The sequence below is a fragment of the Melanerpes formicivorus genome, unplaced genomic scaffold (assembly GCF_026170545.1).
Source record: "Melanerpes formicivorus ecotype bairdi unplaced genomic scaffold, bMelFor1.0.p_v2 SCAF_2, whole genome shotgun sequence".
NCBI lineage: Eukaryota > Metazoa > Chordata > Aves > Piciformes > Picidae > Melanerpes > Melanerpes formicivorus.
In genome coordinates, this window is record NW_027142354.1 from 56,462,982 (window position 1) to 56,487,784 (window position 24,803).

At 45.7% G+C, this 24,803-nt stretch overlaps 1 protein-coding gene across 3 annotated transcripts; it reads left to right on the plus strand.

Moving 5' to 3' along the window:
* Window positions 1-538: 538 nt before the first annotated feature.
* On the plus strand, window positions 539-24,491 carry TBC1D9B (TBC1 domain family member 9B). Of its 3 annotated transcripts, none has more exons than XM_068162449.1 (22): window positions 539-724; window positions 3,813-3,923; window positions 7,453-7,571; window positions 8,511-8,739; window positions 9,375-9,633; window positions 10,352-10,559; window positions 10,684-10,890; window positions 11,054-11,215; window positions 11,777-11,927; window positions 12,334-12,548; window positions 13,259-13,376; window positions 14,011-14,296; window positions 14,956-15,085; window positions 16,508-16,606; window positions 17,427-17,495; window positions 18,233-18,473; window positions 18,834-18,899; window positions 19,032-19,103; window positions 19,510-19,560; window positions 20,621-20,668; window positions 21,073-21,179; window positions 22,055-24,491. In XM_068162449.1, exons 1-22 carry the CDS (start codon window positions 607-609, stop codon window positions 22,745-22,747), a joined length of 3,759 nt encoding a protein of 1,252 aa, XP_068018550.1. In that variant the 5' UTR covers window positions 539-606; the 3' UTR covers window positions 22,748-24,491. The 3 variants fall into 3 exon arrangements, with proteins under 3 accessions (XP_068018550.1, XP_068018559.1, XP_068018568.1); XM_068162458.1 differs by having other exon boundaries at window positions 540-724; window positions 19,528-19,560; XM_068162467.1 differs by lacking the exon at window positions 19,510-19,560 and having other exon boundaries at window positions 540-724.
* The last annotated feature ends 312 nt before the right edge of the window (window positions 24,492-24,803 follow it).

Below are 24,803 nucleotides of genomic sequence, written 5' to 3' on the forward strand. Positions count from 1 at the left end.
CAGCTCCTGTGAGTCCTGCGGGGCTGCGCAGGGAGGCAAAGGATAAGAGGAGAGCTTTATGATGAAGGCGATGAGACACTGGCAAGGTGGGAGATGCCCGACCCCTGAAACCAATCCAGGTCAGGTTGTTTGGGGCTCTAGTTGCAGCTGTGCCTGCTGACTGCAGGGGGGCTGGACTGGATGGCTCTTAAAGGTCCCTTCCAACACAAAGCAGGGTGTGATGTTTCATTGCCCTGATGTTTTACTACCGAAGCAGAAGCACATTTCTCTTGTAATGTTCAAGGTTTTCAATGGAGGGCGCCACCGAGAGGCAGAGGAGGGGACCCCGAACTGCCCGCCACGGCCGGTACAGTGAGGTGGCACTGGACACCCTCCGGGAGCGGGACTCGAACCGGAGATCCTTTCTCTGGCGGAGCACAGCCCTCCCTCCCGCGCCACGGCGGCAGCCTGGCACCGCCTCCCTGCCGTGAGGGGGCCAGGCCGCCAGAGGGCGCCGTGGGCGCCGGCGCGGCGCTGCCGCTCCCCGCAGCGCCGCCTCCCAGCTCCGGCCGGGCCCCAGCCCCGCCGAGCCGCTCCGCTCCGCTCCACCGCGGCTGCCCCGCCACGATGTGGCTGGGGCCCGAGGAGGTGCTGCTGGCCGGCGCGCTGTGGGTCACGGAGCGAGCCAACCCCTTCTTCTTGCTCCAGCGCCGGCGGGGACACGGCAAAGGGGGCGGCCTCACGGGTGAGGCGCGGCGGGGCTGCGGGGAGGCTCCGGCCCGGCCGCCTCGGGGCCGGCGCTGCGCGGGCAGCGGGAGGGGGGGTCGGCGACGCTCCTGCCCCGCTGCCGTGTCCCCGCGGGGACCGGTTCGGCCCGGAGAAGGGCCGAGTGGACAGCCCGGGACCGTGTGGCGGATCCCGTTAGGGCGGGGCGGGAGCCGCTGGCTTCGGTACGGCTGCGGGGCCGGAGCTGGCGGGGAGAGATGCAGGCCCCGCCGGCTGGGGTCAGCCCGCTCCTCCCTCCCTCCCTCCCTCTCTCTAAACCCAGCTGAGCCTCCGGCCGCCGCGGCAGGTGATGGCAGCCGCCAATGTGCCTTGTCCCATCCTCCGCCGTGCTGCCAGGCCCCGTCAGTTCGGGGCGCCCTGAGCCGAGCCCGCAGCAGCCTCCCGGCTGAGCCTGTGCAGCGCTGGCACGGCCGGAGGGTGCCTGGGGTCAGGCCCTCCCCGCGGGGCTGCCACACGGGGGTCAGCTGTGCCGGGGCGGCTGAGATGATCCTCCCGTGTCGGAAATGGCTTCTTTGCCATAGGCGTGTTGCCCCGAGCTACTCAGGTGTCTTCTAGGTGGCTTGTGGCTTTGTCAACGCTTAGAGGATGACAGTGAGACGTAGTTTTTAATTTCCATCAGCACGGAGACTGTGCCATGCTCGGGCGGGCTGGGGGTGAAGTCGCGTGGGCGCATCCCGGTGAAAACTACCCCTATGTGCGTCTGCCTGATAGCCAGGTTAGGTTGACAAGCTGTTAGAATCACGCAGCTGTGACTAAGGCACAGTGTCAACAACAACAACAAAGTCCTCTCCCGTTTAAAACCCCCTCTTCATGTGCAGAATTACCCAGCTGAGAGAATGACAGAAACCTGCTTTTTGCATTTGTGCCTTGTGCACGGCCAGTTTCAGGTGTGAGCCCTGTTAACCAACTAGTACTAACTAGTAAGGACTGCATCTGAGCACCCTCACCAGGGGCTGACAGGGTAAGGGATGCTGGACCTGAGAGGCAGGCGAGGGTTGTGCTGCAAGAACAGACCCACCCTGTGCTGGCAGTCTTGTTTGGTCAAATGAGTGGCATGGAGAGAGAGGTAGGAGGTAGGCATTTCCCCTCCATCCTAATAGACAGTGGTACAGGCTGCCCAGGGAGGTGGTACAAGTCCCATCCCTGGAGGTTTTTAAGGCCAGGCTGGATGCAACCTGATCTAGTGTGAGGGGTTGGAAATAGATGATCTTTGAGGTCCCTTCCAACCCTGACAGTTCTATGACTCTATAACTACAGAACTGACACAGCTGTTAAACATCCTTTGCAGAGTTAATCTTTTCAGTGTTCAAAATGGTTTTGAATGGCTCTGTTTTGGTTTACTTGCATAGTTTTGCATCCAGGCATAGAATGGTACTCTGGAATTTCCTGGGGTTTTACAAGAAGAAATGATACCTGGTGCCATGCTGGGAACATTTCAGTTGAGCTGTTCTTAAATGCTCAAATCTTTGAGCCAGTTTACTTCTTGAGCTTGAGCTAGAGTCTTCTGCAGAACTCCTGCATGCTAAAAATCCTCTTCAAGGAGCTGCACAACTGCAAGCTGATGTTTTAAAAGAGAACATAAATATTAAGCCCAGATGGAAAGGTGGTGTGGTACTCAGGTTCTTCAACATGTCTTATTACCAGCCCATATGTCATTGTTTGAGACATTGGTCATTTCATAGGAAGTATTCAAACTGACTTTTTAATCTGTATTATTCTGCCTAAAACTGTGCACAGGAAACCTGGAGCCAAACCTGAGATCCTGCTGTGCTGGGTACATAGGTGTTTGGTTGAAGGGTTACCAGCTGAGCTTGCTAGAGGTGGTGTTTCTCTTGAAGTGTGACCAGTGACATGCTCCTCATCTGTTACTTGTGGATAGCCAAGAGAGAGAAATGGGAGGAAGTAGCATGTTTCACCATAATGAATGAGACATGGATGAGCACAGTCTGCTCAGACCTACCCAAACCACATGGAGGAGAGCAGAGAGTTGAGCCCTGGCCTCCCAGATAGTGATCCAGAGGAGCAACCGTGTGCCCTCTCCAAGCTGTAGTGTTAGAAAACTTTTAATCATGAGGATGTTGCAAAATCATTCTTCATTAAAGGCACTCTTAGTGTGTTATGTAGAACAACAAAGTATCATCTTAGGTGTTTATCCAGTCAATAGACCTCCTAGGAACAAATGGGTTGGCTTTACAAAGTCTGGGGGCTGTCAGCATTTATTCTGAAGTGCCTGCTGGTTTATTGCACAGCACAAGAGAACTGCTTTAACTCATGTGTTAAGGAATTTTAATTCTCTGCCTTCTTTCTTTGTTCAATCAAAGTACTTCCAGAAAGATCAGTGGAGCCTGTGAGTACCAGTTTTTCTAGAGCTACTTGTTGCTGTTTGGATGAGGTGTCTTAGAGGCTGTTTGCATAGGTGATGCTGAAAGACGCAGCATTGAAAACTCTTCTGAGCAGTAGGCTTGAAAAATCACTGTTAGCAACAGAAACCCCACAGAGGAAAACACATTTCACTTTTATTAGAAAAGTCTCCTAGGAAGGCAGAGGCTTGTAATGAGGTTTAAGAGAGATTTAATTGCCATCTAAACTTTATCCATTACCAGTGGCTGTAGTTGGTTTGTAGGTGACACAGGGACTCTGCGAGTCTTCGTTTTCTCAACCAAGAGCCACTACTCTTAGTATCATAGTATCAGTCAGGGTTGGAAGGGACCACAAGGATCATCTAGTTCCAACCCCCCTGCCATGGGCAGGGACACCCCACACTAGATCAGCCTGGCCAGAGCCTCATCCAGCCTGGTCTTAAACACCTCCAGGGACGGCGCCCCAACCACCTCCCTGGACAACCCATTCCAGGGCTTCACCACTCTCATGGTAAAGAACCTCCTCCTCACATCCAGCCTGAATCTCCCCACCTCCAGCTTCATTCTATTCCCCCTACACAGATTATATGAGCACCAGCATCCTTCTGTAGCATTGATCCTGTGGTTTTGCATAACCCAATTCTTTGTTCTTTGCATTGTTGTAATCTCTCTCTCTTTGCTTCCTAGGTCTTCTTGTGGGAACGTTAGACGTGGTTTTGGATTCCAGTGCCAGAGTTGCCCCATACCGTATTCTGCACCAGACTCAGGACTCTCAAGTGTACTGGGCAGTGGCATGTGGTGTGTATTAGTGTGACTCCTGATGGGAGCTGGATTTGTGTTACTCTGTTGCCTTTTTGGTTCAGATGATCAGGTATCCCACACAGGGATACACAGTGACTGCCCAGGGAACTCTGGGGTGTCTGGTGGGCTAGTGGAAGATGTCAGAAATACAAAACTCCCCAGTGTTGTTTAAACTGCAGTTTAGGGACTCAAAGCTTCCACAGAAAGCAGCTGTTGCAAATTTTCTCTTTTCCAAGGTGTTTGTTTGGAAGATCAACACTGAGGTTGTTCAGAGAACAAAAACATGATGATAAGATTGCTGTGGGACAACAAGTGTTGTGCCAAAGCCTGCTTACTGTGAACAGGGTAGGAGAGGGCAACATGTAAGGTCATTCAAGGTGCCAAACACTCTTTGGGGAATCTACTTACTGTCTGGATCCACTATTTATTTAATTTTTTCTGCTCCTTCTGGCCTGTAAGAGATGGAGAGATGCACTAGAGCTGTAAAATAACTACAGGAATGTTTCCTTAAAGCATCAAGATTCCTTGGCCTCTTTTACTTGAGGAGTGTGACTGCTGCACTAGAATGTTGTGGTACAACCTTCTGATGTCTAGTGGTGAACACTGATTAAGGCTCCAGGTCCTGCTGGTTGCTAAAGAGATATTTGTTAGACAAACTTTGTTTCTGCTCAGAATCTTCACTTCTCACTTTGTGGTTGAGACATGAAATCTGAGCATGAAGTAATGGTATGCTAAGCGCACGGATCGGTGTCCTGTTTTCCCTGTTCCCCTCTTCTCCCCAGGCAGCCAACACAACAATCTCCTTGCAGAGCTACTTAAACTCTCCAGAAGAGAAGTTTCTAAGTTGCTGTGTTTGACAGAAACTGTTTCCCTTCCGGGGAAGGCAGAGGCGTAGAGAAGGACTGGCAGAAACCAAAATGACAGGCATAGAAGAAAGCAGAAATCTTTGGTGGCCACAGGCGCTGCAAATCTGAAGTTCTGTAATACTCTGCCCCTCGATGAGTGTGGTGCTTCTGCACAAGCTCAGCAGTGTTTTAGTTGATCCTCTGTATCTCAGTTACGTTTCAGTAACACAGGATGGTAAAATCGGACAGGCTATGTATCAAGTGAAGGGAGCTTGATAAATTGTTATACTGGAGTAAATACATTGTCTGCATCCAATGGCATCCTGGCCTGCATCAGGAACAGTGTGGGCAGCAGGAGCAGGGAGGTCATTCTGCCCCTGTACACTGCACTGGTTAGGCCACACCTCGAGTCCTGTGTCCAGTTCTGGGCCCCTCAGTTTAGGAAGGAGGTTGACTTGCTGGAACGAGTCCAGAGAAGGGCAACAAAGTTGGTGAGGGGTTTGGAACACAGCCCTGTGAGGAGAGGCTGAGGGAGCTGGGGTTGCTTAGCCTGGAGAGGAGGAGACTCAGGGGTGACCTTATTGCTCTCTACAACTCCCTGAAGGGAGGTTGTAGGCAGGCAGAGGTTGGTCTCTTCTCCCAGGCAACCAGCACCAGAACAAGAGGACACAGTCTCAAGCTGTGCCAGGGGAGGTTTAGGTTGGATGTTAGGAAGAAGTTCTATACAGAGGGAGTGATTGCCCATTGGAATGGGCTGCCTGGGGAGGTGGTGGAGTCACCATCACTGGAGGTGTTCAGGAGGAGACTTGATGGGGTGCTTGGTGCCATGGGTTAGTTGTTTAGGTGGTGTTGGATTGCTTGAGGGGTTGGACGCGATGATTTTGAAGGTCTCTTCCAACCTGGTTTGTTGTTGTTGTTGTTTATTATTATTATTATTATTATTATTATTATTATTATTATTATTATTATTATTATTATTATTATTATTATTATTTTACTGTCCAAACAAGAGTAGTGGAATTCATTCACAGTTATAAAATCTATATTGCTGTCTAGCTGGAAAAGGCATCTCTTTTATTTACACTCTATCAGGTGTCAATCCACTTAGTAGCATTCTGTTCCTGCACGCAGCTTCGGCCTTTCAGCACATTGTTCTTACAACTCCCTTTAGTAGGAATTGCAGAATTCCACACCTTCATTATAATGTCATTTTGATGATGTTCTTAGAAGGACATCAATTATTGAGGCCTGGCTAATTTTAGCCATTTCTCTGCTGTCACTTGCAGAGAGATGCAGCTCACGAAACCAAAACACAGACTTCATTCCCCTGCCATCGTTGCTGGACCTGTGGGGGGTTTCCACAACCAGAGCATCATATGACTGATAATTCTGAACATAAGCCATTTTGTATTACTCAAGATCATTTTTGCTTTAAAGTCTTTGTGAGATAGGTAGGATAGATGGCAAGTAAACTTACACACAGAGGTAAAAGAAGAAATACTTCTTGTCTCATCCACTTGGCTCCACACACAAACTCCAGCTCCTAGCCCTGCAGTCCTTTGAGGCAGGAGACCTTACTTGCTGCTAGGTTTTTGTTTCAGCTCCTGGATTTATTTTTGCTTATGAAACCACAGACTAGCTGGCACTGGGTTTTGTGGCTAGGTGTCCAGCTACAAATACCTGGACACTAGAAGCTGCCTCTAGAAGAAAGAGCAGTAGCTTTAGGGGACTGCTTGCATTCACTTCTCTCTTCTCTTCCATCATTAACCACACCAAGGGGTCTGATGGACTTGCAGAGAAATTGAGCAGTGGGAGGCATGCTGTTAGCCTTTTTAGATACCCCACTCCTTTGGTATGAAACTTCAGAAGTTAACTTTGATGGAATATGGCAAAGAGAAACATGGAAATGTATTTGCCTTGCATTTAAACAGATTTCTTGCTTTCTGTCTGCGTGTAGCAATGTTTCTTATCTCTTTAAAACAAATTGCCTTTGTGGGTTTGTTTTTTTCCTTCAGCATTTTTTCCTGTCACCAAGAAATTATAGTGATGGTTCTCAATAGAGAGGAGAAGTCTCTTGGCAAACAAATCTTTAAAACAGTTAATGGCAACTAAAGCAGCTTCCTGTGAGAAGTTCTTTAAACTGGATCTACAGTGCTGTTGTACACTGTATGGTTCAAGACAACTGATAGAAAATGTGCTGAGATGTTTTTCTTTGAGGAAGCAAAGAACTTTCTGACATGAATATTTGGGTTGCATTCTCTTTTGGAATTGTATGCCCATGGAAAATGGAACCTCTTTAAGGCTTAAAAAGTTCAGTTGTTCTGAAACTTCAAGGTCCTCCTGGAAATTGCTTGGTTTTGCTCTAGAATACAAGAAATTCGAGAGTACTGCTGGCCTGAAACATAAAAAATGCTGTTTTGCCTGTTTGGTGTGCAGGGGCAAAGAGGATGATCTGTTGGTAGTGTGCTGATGATCCCTGGTGCCAGTAGAGCCTTTTCATGAGAAACATAACATTGGTGTACCTAAAATGTACTTGACTTGTATGCAGCTGGAGTGTTTGATTTGTCTTCATCACTGTTTAGTGATGATTAGTTTCCTGCTGTCAAGGTGGAGGAGAAAAGACCTTGTTCTAATTTCCTTTTTACTTCTTTTTTCCCCCCATCTTTCACCTCTTCAATTAGGATCATCTCGTAAAGAGATCACAAAGCATTGGGAGTGGCTGGAGAATAACTTACTACAGACTCTGTCCATCTTTGATAACGAAGAAGATATCACCACCTTTGTCAAGGGCAAAATCCATGTAAGTGACATGTTTCCCTGAGGGTCTTGCACGTCCTGAGACAGAACTGGGGAGGTGGTTTTAAGAATCTTTTACCTTTGGGAGGCAGAGAGCAAAAGCTCCACTGCAAAACTTCTCTCTGCTCCCTCTTCAGACACACACACGTTGGCAATTGTTGTGGGATGCATACAGTATTGTCAGCATCGTGTTACAGTCATAACACTGGACAAAGGTATTTGGTGGGGAAAAGTTTATGAGCAGTAGATCTCAAGGAACAGCCTGCTTAGGATGCTCCTACCAATTAAAATGTAAAGCTTTTTGGAAATCCTTGCTGCAGGGAGAATGTTTAACAAGAGTTCATCTGGCATCAGATACAGGAGAGAGCGTTCAGGTTTGCAAGCAATGTGCTTGCCCTGCTGCAGTGGCCTAAAGGGCACCTAGCTTGTAAAGGAGTTCCTTCTGAGCCAGACAGGTGTCTGCTTCTTGATCAGTTAACACAGCCTGTGACTCTTCCAGAGCAGAAACTTACAAATACAGGGTTTATGCAACAGCAGCAGTTTGAGGCTTTTCCAGTGCTGCTGTCAGGTTCTGACAGACTGCTGAGCTGTGCCCTTCCTGGCAGATGATCTTCTTCCTGTTGAAGAAGCGTGTTTGCAAATGAAAATAGACTCCAGTTCTCCTCCAGGGTGTTCAAAGTGTTACCAGTTGTGAGAAACTCAGTCAAACCTTAAACATGAATGCTTGCTTCATGTGTCCAGATCATAGACTCCCAGACTATCTGACTGCTCTTTCTGCTTGTCTTTGCTCTTCCTCTAATGTGACAGGAGAAATGATAACTGCTGAGTCGTGCTGCTTCCTTCTGTCTTCTGGATTGCTGCTGTGACCTTTTGCTGTATATTATGTCTGTCAGCAGGCATGTTCCCTTCCACTTCTTCTCTCTCTCCTCCCGTGTCCTTTCAGGGAATTATTGCTGAAGAGAACAAGAATGAGCAGCCCCAGAGTGAAGAGGATCCAGGTAAATTCAAAGAGGCTGAGCTGAAGATGCGGAAGCAGTTTGGGATGCCCGAGGTGGAGAAGTTGGTCAATTACTACTCCTGCAGCTATTGGAAGGGACGTGTACCCAGGCAGGGTTGGCTGTACCTCACTGTCAATCACCTCTGTTTCTACTCCTTCCTGCTGGGCAAGGAGGGTGAGTTCCAAGCCTGCAGGTTGTTTTTCTGCTGTTTCCCATGCTCTCTTTTGATGCAGTTGATCTTTTCTGTGAATTTTGGGGGGTTGAGGTGACAGGTTTATTCCTTTTACTGAGCTCTAGCTCAGTGCATAGATCAGTCCTTGCTCCCACAGGCCCTTCAGTTATGCTTAGACTGATTGCCTCAGTCAATTTTCAAAACATTTCTCAAACTCCACAAATAAAGTTTCTCTTTGACTGGATGAGAGAACCAAGCAATCTTTTTACTTTGCTGAGTTTTATGTGGAACCACTGCCAGGGCTCAGTATTTACAAAGCTTGAACTCCCAAGCTGAAAGCTAATATGCTGGACAGGAAGAATGAAAATGTGAGTACTTGTAGTTGAAAGCATTTGCTGGGTGTGAGATAGTCCCTTTGAAACTGCATTATCTCTAGTTTAGTTAATCCCATTGATTGTTTTCAAGTATTTTTGGAGAACCCACTAAAAGTAGGAAGAAAAGAACTCTCCACATATAAGAGGGGAGAAAATGCTGCTGCACTGAGAGCTTACTGACTGCTTGAGCTTCATCTCTGATTGTCTGTCGTTTTGCCTCGAACCGTAATAGTAGTCTTTGATTTATTCTCTTTTTTCCCCAGTTACACTGGTGATCCAGTGGGTGGATGTAACCCAGCTAGAAAAAAATGCTACACTGCTGTTCCCTGAGTGCATTAAAGTGAGCACAAGGGACAATGAACTTTATTTTTCCATGTTTCTCAACATCAACGAGACTTTCAAGCTGATGGAGCAGTTGGCTAACATCGCTATGCGGCAGCTGCTGGATAATGAGAGCTTCCTACAGGACAAGTCTCTCCCCAAGCCCAGGAAGCCTCTTAAGAACATCTCTGCATTAAAAAGGTATTTGTTCCCAGCAGTCAGAAGAGAAGGCAGAGAATGTGATTGTAGTAATAAATCTGCACTGCTGTGTAGCTCCCAGGTGCCACTGGAATTTTCTCACTCCATGTATTTCAGTCACTAACCCTCTTGCCTATTCTCTTCTGTTTCTATTTCAAATTGATACTGGGTTCACACACACCCTCACATCTTGTCATGCATGACTAGGCACTGCTAGGAAATATTTTCAACTAGAAACTGTTGAAAATCCTGTTTAAAAAAAATGAAAGAAAGAAATTTCATCAGCCCCTTAGAAGGAATTTTCAACTAGAAACTGTTAAAAACCCTGTTTAAAAGGGGGAAAAAAAAGTGAAACAAAGCAAATACCTCAGCCCCTTTATCTGAAGTGGAAGGGTTTATTACCAACAGTAATATAGGTTTGTATTGGAATGAATCCTCCCACTGGGGGCTGTTCTCTGCAGGTTCAGGCTATGGAGTAACACTGAAATTTCACAGATGCAGCTGCATGTTTTATCTCACATTGCAGCACAGGCCTCGCCTGTGAGGCACATCTGAAGCCTGAAAGAGGAGTCAGATAAGGGGTGGCACCCTAGAGAAATTAATACTAATACACAGCACAGTCTGAAGGGGTTGTGATTGGGATGAACATTTAACATTAGTGTTGGATGGGGTTTTCCAAGTGAGGAAAAACCTCTGGGGGCTACTCTTTACTTTTCCCCAGAGACCTGGATGCTCGAGCCAAAAACGAGTGCTACCGTGCCACGTTCCGGCTGCCCAAGGATGAGTGCCTGGATGGACACACAGACTGTACCTTGTGGACACCATTCAACAAGATGCATATTCCTGGCCAGATGTTTGTTTCCAACAATTACATCTGCTTTGCCAGCAAGGCTGAGGAGGCCTGTCATCTCATCATTCCTCTCAGAGAGGTGGGAGTGTCTCAGCTGTCTGTTAAGTCTACAGACCCTTCTGGTCTTTTCTGCCTCTTGTGCAGTGCTCTGTAGAAAACAGGGAGCCTGCCAGATCCAGACAGCCCTTGTCTTTCCCTTCCAGGTGACAATAGTTGAGAAAGCAGACAGTTCCAGTGTCTTGCCCAGCCCTCTGTCCATCAGCACTAAAAGTAAAATGACCTTCTTCTTTGCCAATCTGAAAGACCGAGATTTCTTGGTCCAGAGGATCTCTGACTTCTTGCAGAGAACACCGTCCAAGAAGCCCTGCGACAGGGAATGGAAGTGGAACTCGGCTGATCCTGGTTGCGAGGTACTAAGGAAGTAGCTGGGAAGAGCATTTGTCAACTCTTCAGAGTAATACCCCTTACAGTGTGCTAACAGTGCTTGTCACTAGCAAATGCTGGCCCTTTGTTAGACACTTAGCAGAGAAGGGAGGCTGCCTGAACTGAGGTGTGTTACCTTCTCTTCTTCAGGAGGTTCCAGAGCTGCCTTCTAGCAGTCCGCTTGCGGTTAGCCCCACGTCTACTCTCAGCAGTCGACCTGTCAACTTCAGTGCTGGGGAAGTGCCAACAGCCTCACAGGGACTGCTCAAACTCTTCAGAAGAAACTCTGAGGAGCTCTCAGGACCAAAAGGGGTAAATAAAATTTGAACTTATTTAAATAGCTTGCCGTGGATTGCAGATTCCCTGTCCTTGCTCCAATACTGAAAATGCATTTATCCCGGGTCACTCCTGCTGCCTGTCACAGTGATGCTGCTCTGTAGATGTAACCTGACAGTCAGCTTACTCTATGAGTACAGAGATACTTGATTAGAGGCTGAGAAATTCGTGTTGCTGTGCTTCTGGGATGTGAATTCACGTTTCTGAACTGCTTTTCTTCAGATCAAGAAAGCAGAATACTGATACCTCTGCTTGCTAGTTAATGGTCTTAGACCATGGTCCTATGTAGAGATTTGCAAGGTGTATGCCTTTGCACAGCCCTTGTTAGGACTGTAAAGACCTGACCTCAAGCAAGCTCAGAACTGGTTCAGAACAGTGTAGATGAGCATAAACTCTTTCCTTCAGCAGGAAGAAGAAAGGCTGTAAATGTCACAATGCCCCTTGTGAGTGTAGGCCTGAGTATACCCAGAAATCTCCCATCCTACAAACATAAAAATACATTAATCTCCTAAAATGGCCATGTTTGTTCCTGTGAAGGCAAAGGAGAAGATGAAGGAAGAGTCTTGGAACATCCATTTCTTTGAATACGGGCGAGGGATGTGCATGTATCGCACTGCCAAGACCAGGGAGCTGGTGCAGAAAGGAATCCCAGAGAGCCTTCGAGGAGAGCTGTGGCTCCTTTTCTCAGGTAGGATGTTGTGCTGGATACTTTGAGAGCTAGCAGGAATAAGCTTTCTGCACATCTCAAACGAAAAGGTTTAAGTCTTAGCTCATTTCAGAAGAAATTATTCACCAGTTAGCTGCACCTGAATGGAGGTTTTGTGGTGGTTTTGCCAAACACGCAGTGATCGAGCTCCTGAGATAACTTTCTTTAGGAGCTTAGTAGCTCTTTGGCCTCCTGTGTCTGCATTCCAGCATTGGGGCCTAGACTCTGACATGATGATCTGACACTAAGCTTGTTACTGTACTTTTACATCTATTTGTAGTTGATGAGTTCACCTCGTGCTTCCTGGCTGCCTCATGTCTGCAACTGCAGGCACGAGGTCGTTATTCCAAAGCTCAAGAGGTGAAGCAGTGTTTGTTTGTCCTTACAGGGGCCTGGAACGAGATGGTGACTCATCCTGGCTACTATGCAGATCTGGTGGAAAAGTCAATGGGAAAGTACAATCTCGCTACAGAGGAAATTGAGAGGGATCTGCACCGTTCCATGCCAGAACATCCTGCCTTCCAGAATGAGCTGGGAATCGCTGCCCTCCGCAGAGTCTTAACAGCTTATGCATTCAGGAACCCAACAATCGGCTACTGTCAGGTAAGAAACAAGTCTCACACTTGTTAGCCCTACATGGTGACCATGACTGACTTGAACTTTCTCTGTAGTTTTTTGTTCCATTTGAAGCTTTTCCTTCATGCTGCCCACGTGATGGTGTGAGTAGGAGAGCAGTGGTTGTGTTGCAAGGTCTTTTAATTACCCTTTGGATCCAGCATTTAAATAGACCTTGCATATTTCTGTTGGGGACGGTGACAGAGTCTTGTTTTCCTGCTAGAGCTTTCCCTAGTTCAGCAAAACCAAAAATCTTCTGGTTTCATTGAAAAGAGCAATTAAACCAAGTCACTGATGATGCTTATGGGCAGCATATTGAAAACAAAGCCAGTTGCTGCTTTGTGGAACGAATCAGCAGAGGTTCAGCTTCATTTGGGGTACTGCTCTTGTATTAGACGTTCTCATTATGTCGCTCTGTAATCACCAAACCATCCCAAAGCTTCTTAGGAAAACTGAAAATCTTACTTAGTTTTCACAAAAAGCAGTTATATTATTTGATGCCTCACAAACAGAGGAACTGAAACAGGAAAGTGAATTGTCTCAAGGTCATCTGATGACTTAGATAGCAGTAAAAGCTGGAAATAGACGTGACTTTTAGTGACAGTTTTGCTGTTTTCATGCTTTTTAAGTTTAGCTTGTCTGTTTTCTTTACCATCTTCATATTTTTCTCTTGTGTCTGTGACTCTGCTGGCTCCTAGGCCATGAACATTGTCACCTCAGTACTGTTGCTGTACTGCAATGAGGAAGAGGCTTTCTGGCTCCTGGTGGCTTTATGTGAGCGGATGTTGCCAGATTACTACAACACAAGAGTAGTGGGTGAGTCTTTGTCAGGTTCATGCTGGAGCCTGGGTTTTCAGCTACAGTTGCACCAACATCTCTCAGGAACATTTTGTTGTTCAGAATGAATTAAATGTGATGCATTTTAAAGATGATGAAGCATAACCCTGCCCTCTTTAAAGCTCCAGGTGTGTGTCGGAGACAGGAAGAGAGACTGCAGGCTGCCAAGGTGGTAGTACTGACTTGTAGTAACAAGGAAGAGCATAGCAGGAGGGTTCATTAGCAGTAAGGAGACCTATCTAGAAGACATGGGGTTATTTTTCACCCATCTAACTGATGTGTTAAATCTTTGGAGTAGGCTCTCAGGAAAGGCTAGTGAAAGCACCTCTTTATGGGCTTTTAAAGTTTGATAGAAATACCCTAAGATCAGGGGTCTTCCACCTCCCCTTTCAGTGAGAATGCACAGATCCACAGGGCAGGAATAGTCACTAACTAAATAGGTTGTTTTTCTTGAAAACAGGGAACAAATCTCAGTAAATCTGTGATTTCTGTTGTTAAGAGGCTTATATGAAATGAAAGTGAAGTCACACTGTGTTTAAGGATTGGTGAGCCTGGCTGTAGTACCAAGGCAGCACTAGTTTTATTGCTGCCATTGTTTTGTTTGCTTTCCCAGGTGCACTGGTGGACCAAGGCATTTTTGAAGAGCTTACACGAGAGTATCTTCCACAGCTGTCAGAGAAGATGCAGGACCTAGGAGTGATTTCCACCATCTCCCTCTCCTGGTTTCTCACCCTCTTTCTCAGTGTGATGCCCTTTGAGAGTGCCGTGGTGATCGTTGACTGCTTTTTCTATGAGGGAATCAAGTTCATCTTGCAGGTGTCATTGGCCATTCTTGATGCCAACATGGAGAAGTTGTTGCAGTGCTGTGATGAAGGTGAAGCCATGACTATTCTGGGCAGGTACCATTCACTGTTCTTATTTATGACTGAATAGTAATAGTAGCCTTTTAGTCATCATCTTTTCTACCTAATTCCATTATGTAGCAGGTCAGAGATAACACTCTAAGATGAAACTTGAGCTCCAGAGAGGTTTGCTATTGCTTTCTACAGCAGCTGAGACTAAGTTTTGGCTAAAATATGGAGGAATCCTGTATTTCTGGAATTGTTTGCATGATGCATTCCTGTGTCTCACTCTGAATTTGAACTTGGAAGGGTTGTTTATTTGAAATTCACAGAGGAATTCTGATCTAATATTTGAGAACAGATCCTGAGAGAAGACATAAAACTATCAAGCAGATATCTCCCAAGTCTAATCAGTGTGAGATTTTTCTTGTTGGAAATGTGGATCTCTAATATGTGCAGCAAGATTTTCACATGACTGGAAGCCCACTTCAAAATAGAGTAGATACCCCCAAAACAGAATGAAAACAGCATGAAAACTAGCTTGACTTCAAACACATTGAGGGTAGCACTGCAGGTTAGCTAGGCAAGATTAAATTTTCCTGCATGTTTTGATTAGTGATAACAAAGAAGTTGAGAATGATATGTCTGGGATATTATTTCTCCTCCTGGACACTAATCCTGAAGTCTTGCATCTGTCCTGGCTTTTCTCCCCACAGATACTTGGACAACGTAGTTAACAAGCAGAGCATCTCTCCCCCTATTCCCCACTTGCACGCCTTATTGACCAGTGGGGATGACCCACCACTTGAAATTGACATCTTTGAACTCATCAAAACATCCTATGAGGTAAAGTTCTGGCTTAATTTTTGCCCCAAAGATATTTTTTTCCTCTCCTAATACCCAGTTTTCTACTGTGGGCAAGCAGAATTTCAACAGCATTTGTAGCTTGAGGTGCTGGAGGAGCACAGGCTCAAGCCAGGAATCTACCTGTTTGGTATGAGTAGAGCTTAACACTCTTGCTTATTGTAGATTCCAAAGAGTCCCCCCAACACCAGTGGAGACTAAAATGAAGACTACAAATGAGTAAAACTTAGAGAGCAGAGATTTCTTCCTGCTTTGCCAACAAAAGTCGCTATTCTTATTTGGTTTTGAGGATGGTCAGTAACAGAGAGTTGGGGAGGGAAATTCAGGATAAAAATAGTGAGATGTAGTGCAGAAACATGGAATCATCCCAGTTCGTGTGCACTGGAATCCTCTTCTGTGATGTACTGCAGTGAGTGTCAGTAACAGAGAGTTGGGGAGGGAAATTCAGGATAGAAATAGTGAGATGTAGTGCAGAAACATGGAATCATCCCAGTTCATGTGCACTGGAATCCTCTTCTGTGATGTACTGCAGTGAGTGTCAGTAACAGAGAGTTGGGGAGGGAAATTCAGGATAGAAATAGTGAGATGTAGTGCAGAAACATGGAATCATCCCAATTCATGTGCACTGGAATCCTCTTCTGTGATGTACTGCAGTGAGTGTCAGTAACAGAGAGTTGGGGAAGGAAATTCAGGATAGAAATAGTGAGATGTGCTGCAGAAACATGGAATCATCCCAGTTCATGTGCACTGGAATCCTCTTCTGTGATCCACATCACAGCAATGGGAAGGTGACCCAAGAGTGATGCCCAGCGTTGTTGCAATGGAGAACTGGTGTGTGCCAGCTTTCCTCTGCTACACTGCAGTGAATGGGAGTTCATTTCCCTCTTTATCTCCTGGTTTGCATCCTGTCCCTCTCCAGCTGCTTACAGGCAGGCAGCTGTCATTTTTCTGGGTATTTTGTTTTTTCAAATCTCCCACCTCTGTTTCTTTTCTGAAGGAATGTCACCAACTTCACCACACTTGTCTGACCCAGTCAGTAGAAAAGATGAATCTTGTGTGGATCCTAGAAGAAAACAGGGCTGGAAGGAAGGGCAACCTCTCTGTTGCCTTATCTCTGCCACAGGACCTGTATTTCTGTCAGTCCTGGCAGATGCCTTTTTTGCTGTTCTTTAGAAACCTCTGCTGTTGGTTTTCTCATGAATTGTGAATGACTTCTCTTGCAGGATCGGGGCTAATAGGGAGTGGAGAGGTTTTTTTCTCATCTTCTTGCTGCTGGTTAAAGGCTTCTAAGGGTTTTGGATCATCTCTGAGGGGACAGTGGACTTGTTAAAGAACATGTAATTGAACACAGGCTGTTCTTTCTTTAGGAGATGATGCTGACCTGGTCTGCTTTGTTTCTTGTAGAAATTTAGCAACCTGAAGGCAGATGACATTGAACAAATGCGTTTCAAACAAAGGCTGAAAGTGATCCAGTCTCTGGAGGATACAGCCAAGAAGAGTGTGGTATGTGACTCCCAGACTGAATGAGCTCCCAAATGGCAGATTTATGGAATGTGTTTTGCTGTCAGCATCCAGAAAGTTTGGGCTGTAGCAGACCCAGTTTTAAGTGACTTAAAAGAATTGCAGTTCATGTAGAAAATGGATTTATTGGCTGGAATAATGGGGTTTCAGTTTTCTCCTTCATCTGGTTCTAGTCAAGCTAATCGAATGTATTGAAGGGCTAGGGTGTGATTGGATGAGATATTTGGCATTAAGAGAGAGAAAAACCACTTGCAGGCCTTGTAGCAATCTCCACTGCTTTGTGCTGTCTGGTTTTGTGCTTGCCTGGGATCTTTGAGAAAAACCAGCTAGCAGATAATTATTTTCCTGCCACTGAGAAAGTGTGCTGGCTCATTAGAGAATTCTACAGCAGACTTCCTGGCCAAAGGCCAGTGTCCATAGCTGTTGCATTTATGTCCCAGTCCTAGGTGCAGAACCTCCTCCACATGTTTCTGTCACTGGTGTTTTTTCGATGCATCTGGGCCAAACATGTGAAGATACAAACAAGGAGAGGCAGCATAATCTGCAGTCAGTTTTGCACAAGCAGGAAATAAACACAGGATTTTTTCTAGCTGCTCAATATGTCAGCAGTTTCTGCTTGTCTTCCTGACCTGTATTCCATAGCAATGGGAGGTACTGGAATGGTGAGGTTCTCCCTCCCATCCTGTCTCATATCTTCTTGCACTTGTTTTCCTCTATGTTACACAGATACTTTTTTCTCAGTGAGTCATACTTAATTCTTCAAGCTTGGAAACGAATTGCTGTGTTTTCTCCCTCACCTTAGGTTCGAGCTGTGTCTGGTGACATTGGCTTCTCTATGGAAGAACTAGAAGAGCTTTATGTAGTGTTCAAGGTAAGAAGCTGGAGTGAGGAAGAGGGAGAACAAATATCCAGAAAAGTTGAAAGGGAAGCAGTGATTTTTGCTCTGATTCTTAATCCAGTTGGTGAGAAACAGATGTGGCATTCTGTTACACATGATGCCAGTAAGGCTGGCTCTGTTACTGTCTTGATTGATTTATTTCCTCCCCTCAAAGAAGGCCAAAATACATTCACTGTATTTGAAAGAGATTATGAAGTCAGTGGAAACGAATGTCACACAGCACTCAGAACAGGAGATGGGATTGACCCTACCTCAATTTTTATTCTTTAAGTTTCCATTGACTTGCTCTGTAATTGTGAGAGAATTACTTTACTGCTTTGCCTCTCTTTGTCAATGTATTTGTGTTTTAAAGAGTGATGTTACCCAACTGCATTCACCACTGCAAATTGAGCTGCACTGTGCTAGAGACTCAGAAAGAGAGGCTCAGCTCTAAAACCTGCATGTTCCTGAGTGTTGTGTTATTCAAACCTGGAATCATGGTTTATGTTTTTCCCTTCAGATTGTGCTGTGTGCTTTCCATCAAGTCCATGTCTGCTCCTTCATTTCATACAGTGAAGTGCCACTGGCTGTAGTGGGGGAGATAGGCAGTGTGTCCTGAAATGTTTCATCTTTGCTTACTCGATGCTATCCCGGAGCTATAACAACACCTCCACTCCTCTGGACTGTTGTAGTGTGGTGCAATGTGACCTGTTCATCCTTTCCCTCCAAAGGCAAAGTATCTGATGAGCTGTTACTGGGGGAATAATCGTGCTGCAGCTGCCCGCCGGGATCAGAGTTTGCCCTACCTGGAGCAGTACCGCATAGACATGGAGCAGTTCAAAGAGCTCTTCATCAGCCTGACCCCCTGGTCCTGTGGGGCACACACCCCCGTGCTGGCAGGGCGCTTGTTCCGGCTTCTGGATGAGAACAGGGATTCCCTCATCAACTTCAAGGAGTTTGTGACAGGGATGAGTAAGTGATGCTTTTGGAGATCTCGGAATATTGCAGTTGGAATATTGTGTTTCTGTCCTTTTCCAAGCAGAGAACTAAAAGGGGGTAGCAGTGTTTGGAGGGTGACAGCTCTACAGGAAGCCTTAGGCAGAGCAGAAGATGGCTGTTTGCTGCCAACCAGTGTGCCATTTTGGGAAATGGGTGGCAAAGCAACAAGATGCAGCTTTGTTCTGGATTTCTATAGTGCTTCTGCACAGGGCTTTGTGCAGTTATTGTCTCCTCATTGCACGTGAACTCATTCTGCTTTGAGCCTGTGATCAGGAGGTGGTTCTTTATCCTAAGTATAATTTTTCTTAGCCTTTTGGGTTGTTTTCTTCACAGGTGGGATGTACCATGGTGACCTCACTGAAAAGCTCAAAGTACTCTACAAACTGCATCTGCCTCCTGGTGAGTGATTGCTTCTGCATACTGTTGCTATTGAGCATGTCTGTTCTGACACGCAATAAAAAGAGATGCCTCATGAATTTTGCTAATGAAGTTAGCTTACAGCTGTTAACATTTCCTTCTCTGTAACTACAGCTCTGAATCCAGAGGAGACTGAGTCTGCTTTGGAGGCCACAAGTTACTTCACAGAGGATGTTACAGCAGAAGGTAATGCAACGCTGCTGCCGTTGTCTCTCAGTTTAGGCAGGAGATGCAGCATTCCTCCATGTGATCTTGTGCAGAGCATGGTCTCTTGGTGGCAGTGCATTAAAGACTGCCAGTGTGTTTGATTTTCCTGTCTTTGCTGCATGATGGGAAAGAAGTTTGGAGCATGAACTCCTCAGTGCCCATTTTTTGCAGGACACAGCCTGCTCTGAAGCACAGCCATAGACTGATGGGGAGGAGCAGCATGCTTTTACCAGCACCTGTCTCCCACCATGATTTAGGTTTTTCATGCAAGTCTCATTGTCTCTCTCTTTGTTTTTGTTTCCTTCCCTGTGTCTGTCTATGTCTGGACTTTTCTTCTGTCTTATCTGGGATTTTGTCCCCTCAACCCCTTTTTCTGCTGCTCAAGTATCTCCTTTTGTCTCAGAGCTGGATTTCTGCCTGCACTGTGAGTCTCAAGGTCAGTCCCTGGATTATGTGCATGCATTGAGCATGGCCATAATGCTGATATCATCTGCCAGCACCACTGTGCTATTTCAAATACTCTGAAGTTGTTGCTGCTGCTCCTCTCTCATGACACTCCCACTATGAATAAAGTGCCATAAGTCATTAGATACCTTTCACTATATTCTACCTACTGAGTTTCAATCTTGGCCAAAATAGGTTTTGTCCAGCTTCTTTCAGTGAGACTTATCTCACCCTAGAAACTGGTGAGCAAGAAAAATATGCTCACAGCAGAGGCAGGGGGATGCCAGACCTGCTGGTCTGGGTAGATGATACCTGTGCCTGCTTCACAGCTTTCTCATTTAAAGGTGTAAGGGTCCAGGCTATTGAATTGTAAAACTGTTAGTGGATTGATTTACTGTACTTCTTAAAATACAATGTTAGGGATTGTCAAATAGGAGGTCAAAGTGTGTCAGTTGTGCTAAATGTCATAGTTCTCAAAACAAGATACATAATCTGAGTGAGTACTTGTGCTGCTTGGTGTTAGGTGGCTAATCTAACAGTCTCAGTTGAACCAAGACTTCCTGTGTAGTGTAGTGATAATATAGGGAACCAGAAGTGAAGTTCCTGAAGTTAGACTCTGCAAATAGCTCCCAAAGTGTCAGTGCAGTGACTAATGGTGAGTGTAGATATTAGTCATTTATGTGCTCAGTAGTGGTTTGGGTTTTTTCCATTCATTAGCTTGCTTTGGATAACTTCTTTGTCTCTAAGCCATCACATTGCCTAAGTGTCTTTAATATCTGTTTCACCCTGTCTTTTAAGAGTTCTGCCTTCTACCTGAGCTTTTCAACCCATTTTCAGTGTGGCTTTTTATCCAGTTTATCCCATCAGCCTTTTGCTTCCATCCTGTTCTGTTCACTCCTCCAACCATTACGTGGGAGTGCGAGATCTACCTTCCATTAAATGTATTCTTGTATGATTTTAATTACTGTATGAGTTGCTTTGTGTTCTTCATGTGTTGTATTGCTGAAAATCAGCTGTGAATCATTCTTCTGTAATTCTGGTGGTTTTTCTAGAAACCCAAGAAGATAAAGGAAGGAGAAATGACAATGGTCCAGAAAAAGGTAATTTCATCATAAATAGACCGTGTTTCTAGTCTTGTCTCCCTCCTGTTATGAGCAGTTAATTGTCCTTTGCCACTGAGGGGACCTTTCAAAGTGTCCCCTGTGGACAGCTGGGAAAGAAATCTCTCTTGTACCTTACTTCTCTCTTTCACATACTGAGATCCTAACCTTTGTAACGTGTGTGTGGTACTCAGAGAGCTCATTTATGAGGTGTCAAGCTGATGCAGTAGTGTTAAGCTTTTTGCTCTACTGAACTGGATGAGATAAACCAGCAGAAAACAATGCAGCTTTCCTGAGCTGTCAATTAAACCTGCTTCCAGGCTGATTTCTGCTGACACACCATTTACTTTTTAAGTGGGAAACCATTAACCACCTGACAGTAGTGGCCTGTTCTTGCCTTGCAGAGGAGAAAGGAACCAGTCCACAGGACTATAGATACTACCTACGAATGTGGGCCAAGGAAAAAGAGTCCAAGAAAGAAACCATTAAAGATCTGCCCAAAATGAGTCAGGTAAGAAGTGAATGTGAAGGTTTGCAGTTAGCTGACTGACAGCTTAGTGGGGAATTCAGCACTGTGTGCAGCCATTCTGCCAGCATACCCAGCCTGCACCTGCAGAGTGACAGCTGGTCTGGTCAGCTTTAGAAGCCTCTAATTCCACATGTTTGTGTTGAACTGCTATGTGGATGTGGACAAACTGCTTTGTTTCCACCAGGCAAATAGACTTGATTCTCTCTGCCTCCCAGACTAATTTTTCCTCTAAGACCTGCAGTCTGTGTTTTCCCTCCAGAGCAGCTTCCTTCCAATCAGTCACAGAAACTCAGTTGGCATTTTTTTGGTTTTGCATTGCCTTCAGCTACAGCTCCTTGGGGGAGACCAAAGAATGTGGTTACAAGAAAGAGAGTCTGATGTCTGGTGTTATCTTTTCTGTCTCTACTTTCCTTTATGGGTGCTACTTAAACCAGTTTTCAGATGCTTAGATGCTGACCACAAGAGAGTAGTAAAACTGTAGGTTTCCTCGGATGTGGATGTGTGAGTATTCTGCTGATCTGTCAGCAAAGCACTACCACTGTTCAGTTCCTAGCTGTGTCTCCATTTAGCTCTTGTGGCAGAGAGAAGATTTTGCCTGGTTTGGGCTGTTCTGAATTAATACTTACAGAGGCAGACACACAACGAGTCAGTCAAGGTGGTGCCTGTTGCTTCGTCTCCAGGAGAATCTGGACAATGCTCTCCATCTCAAGTTTTGGTTTGGGTAGTCCTGTGAGGAGCAGGGCATTAGACTTTCTCCTTAAGGGTTCCTTACATAGAGATAGTCTATGATGCAGTGAGCTGCCACTGTCAACTTCTTTCAGCCTGAAGTATGCTTTATTTGCCTTTATCTTTCCAAGGAACAATTCATAGAGTTATGCAAGACCCTTTACAACATGTTCAGCGAGGACCCAGTGGAGCAAGAGCTGTACCATGCAATTGCCACTGTAGCCAGTCTCCTTCTGAGAATTGGGGAGGTTGGGAAGAAATTCTCCAACAGGCCTGTGAGGAAGTCTGAGGACTGCAAAGCAAACAACACCCAAGATCCTGTGAGTGAAGAGGAGTCGCCAACATCTGAACAGAGTCAGAATTCAGCAGTGGAGCAGCAACCCCAAGCTGACCATGAGGACAAAACCTGCAGGGATGCTCAGCCTGAAAAAACACATCAGGAGAACCAAACTCTGGGAGACGGGTCAGGGGAAGGACAAGGCTCTCCATTACAGCTGTTATCAGATGATGAAACCAAAGATGATATGTCCATGTCTTCCTACTCCATGGTCAGCACAGGCTCTCTGCAGTGCGAGGACATTGCAGATGACACGGTCCTGGTTGGTTGTGAAGGCAGCAGTTCAGCTGCCAGGTACGGCAGCACCATCGATACTGACTGGTCGATCTCCTTTGAGCAGATCTTAGCTTCCATGCTGACAGAAACAGCCCTTGTCAACTACTTTGAGAAAAAGGTCAACATTCTGCAAAAGATCAAAGATCAGAAGAAGGTAGAGAGGCAGTTCAGTTCCTCCAGTGACTATGAACTTTCCTCCGTGTCAGGGTGAACTCAAGAGCAGGGATTGTCTTTAGGATCTAAAGCAGGGAGGTGATGTGGCAGGTGGCAGGGTGGTTTGGTACTTTGTGTTTGGGGTTCTTTTTTATTTAATCAGAGACCAGTAACTACACAATTACAGTAGATTGCAGTCGACAAGGGGCTTCTGACAGTGACTGGTTTGTGTAGGTGCTTCTTTGGCTACTCTGGCTGGCAGAATTAGATTTACATTCTCAAGAGCCATTAGAACCTAATAGCCCCTGACATATAGAATTACCACCATAAATTATGCATGCCTGCCTTTTGCTGTCTTTTATTTTAATGAAGTTTTATTTCAGACAGGAACTGTTCCTTGCCTGCCCTCGTTTGCTGTAGGTTCCTGGGTAACTTGCACAGCAGGTACAGCCTGGCTTGAAACCATGTTCACCTCTGGCTGCCAGTCTGAGAGCTAATGCAGTATAGTCCAGTGCTATAGGACCCTGACCTATAAATAGTCTTGTAAGTTCTTCAGTGCTGTTCTGTGATTCAGCAGCTATAATGCAGACGTGCCCCACCAAGACCTAAACACAGACATCTCTCAGATCTGCAGGTTTCTTTCAGCTGTGATTTGCCATTTTCATAGTGGATCACCACTTTTTTTTCCCCTCCTTCAGGAGTTTTCAGACAAACCTGATTTTCTAGCATTTGCTTTTCTCACCCTTTGAAAGCCATTCGGTTTTAGTTTGTCTGGGAAGCCACAAGCTCCTTGGCTTCAGTGCAGGAGTTAAGTCATTCACTGGGCTCATGGTGGTTATAAGGAAGGAATAAGTTCCTAAATTAGAAGTCAGTGAGTCAGTCTAAGCCTTACAGGGTAGTGGCACACAGGTGTGCTGGACTTTTCCCTGCTGGCACAGAAAACATGTATAGTTTCTTGCTGATTCTCTGTTTTTACTAACTAGTGATGGGTCTGATTTTTAGGAGGACCCTTAAGAATACTTTGATCGGTCAACCCTCAGAAATGCTTGGGGCAGGAAGATGTGCAGGAGCGTTGTGCCACCTCCAGCTGCTCAGTTTGTCCCTTCTGAACATCTCCTGTACAAAGAGTCCAGCAGTGGACATGCTCTTAGAGACTACTACACATCAAAGGGCATTTATCCCTAAAGAGGAAAAATTCAAAGCAGTGTAGCCCTCTGTCGTCAGCCCATTGTGGGAAACCTCAGTAGACTAGATCTCTTTCCAGTTAGAGACAAAACAACTGAGACTGAGCAACTGCTCTTTTAAATCAGTTAAGACCAGAAGAAACTAAGAGTTAGCTTTCTGGTAGCAGGGCTTGCACTCCAAGGAAGGAGAATTAATGCTGTTCCTGCAGGTAAATTCATCTCGGCAGGCAGGTGGCTGCCTTGCCAGGCCACAGCGAGAGATGCTGTGCCTGGACAAGAGCAGACCCTGCACTGAAGGCTGCAGCTTTTGGCTGGCACTTGGAATACAAAAGATGGGAAGGACATGTGTGGTCAGATGTTCCCATTTAACACTACTTGGTGTGCTACTCAGTGTTAATTCCTCCTTGTGACCATTCTCTGTGTTCACAGCTGGTACATACTTATTTCTCCGCCTCCTCTGCCCTGTGTCACTGGAGAGCAGCCATCAGTAAAACTGCTTTTACTAATTATCCAGTAATTTATTGTCATTTTTTAAAAGTATAAATAATACCTGTGATTTTACACTGTCTGTCTGTCTGTCTTACCTGTCATGTACTCAATAAATGAACCAGAATCCTACTGGCCTGCCTTGTATTTCTCCAAGCTCATGGAATATCACTTTTTCTTGGCAGTCATCTGGAAGGGCAGATTGGTGTGAGTGGGGTCTGACTTCTTTCTCTCCCTTTTGTTTTTCCTTCCTTGCTCTTCTTTGTCATCTTTTTTTTCCCCCCTGTTTTTCCTTCTCTCATTTTTCCCTTCTTTTGGTTTTTTCCTTCCTTCTTTCTCTCGTTTTTTTCTTCTTCTCTCCCTTCTTTTTTTTTTTGTTTGTTTGTTTTTCTCTTTTTTTTTCTTCCTTCATTTTTTCCCCCTTTTTTAATTTTTTTTCCCTTC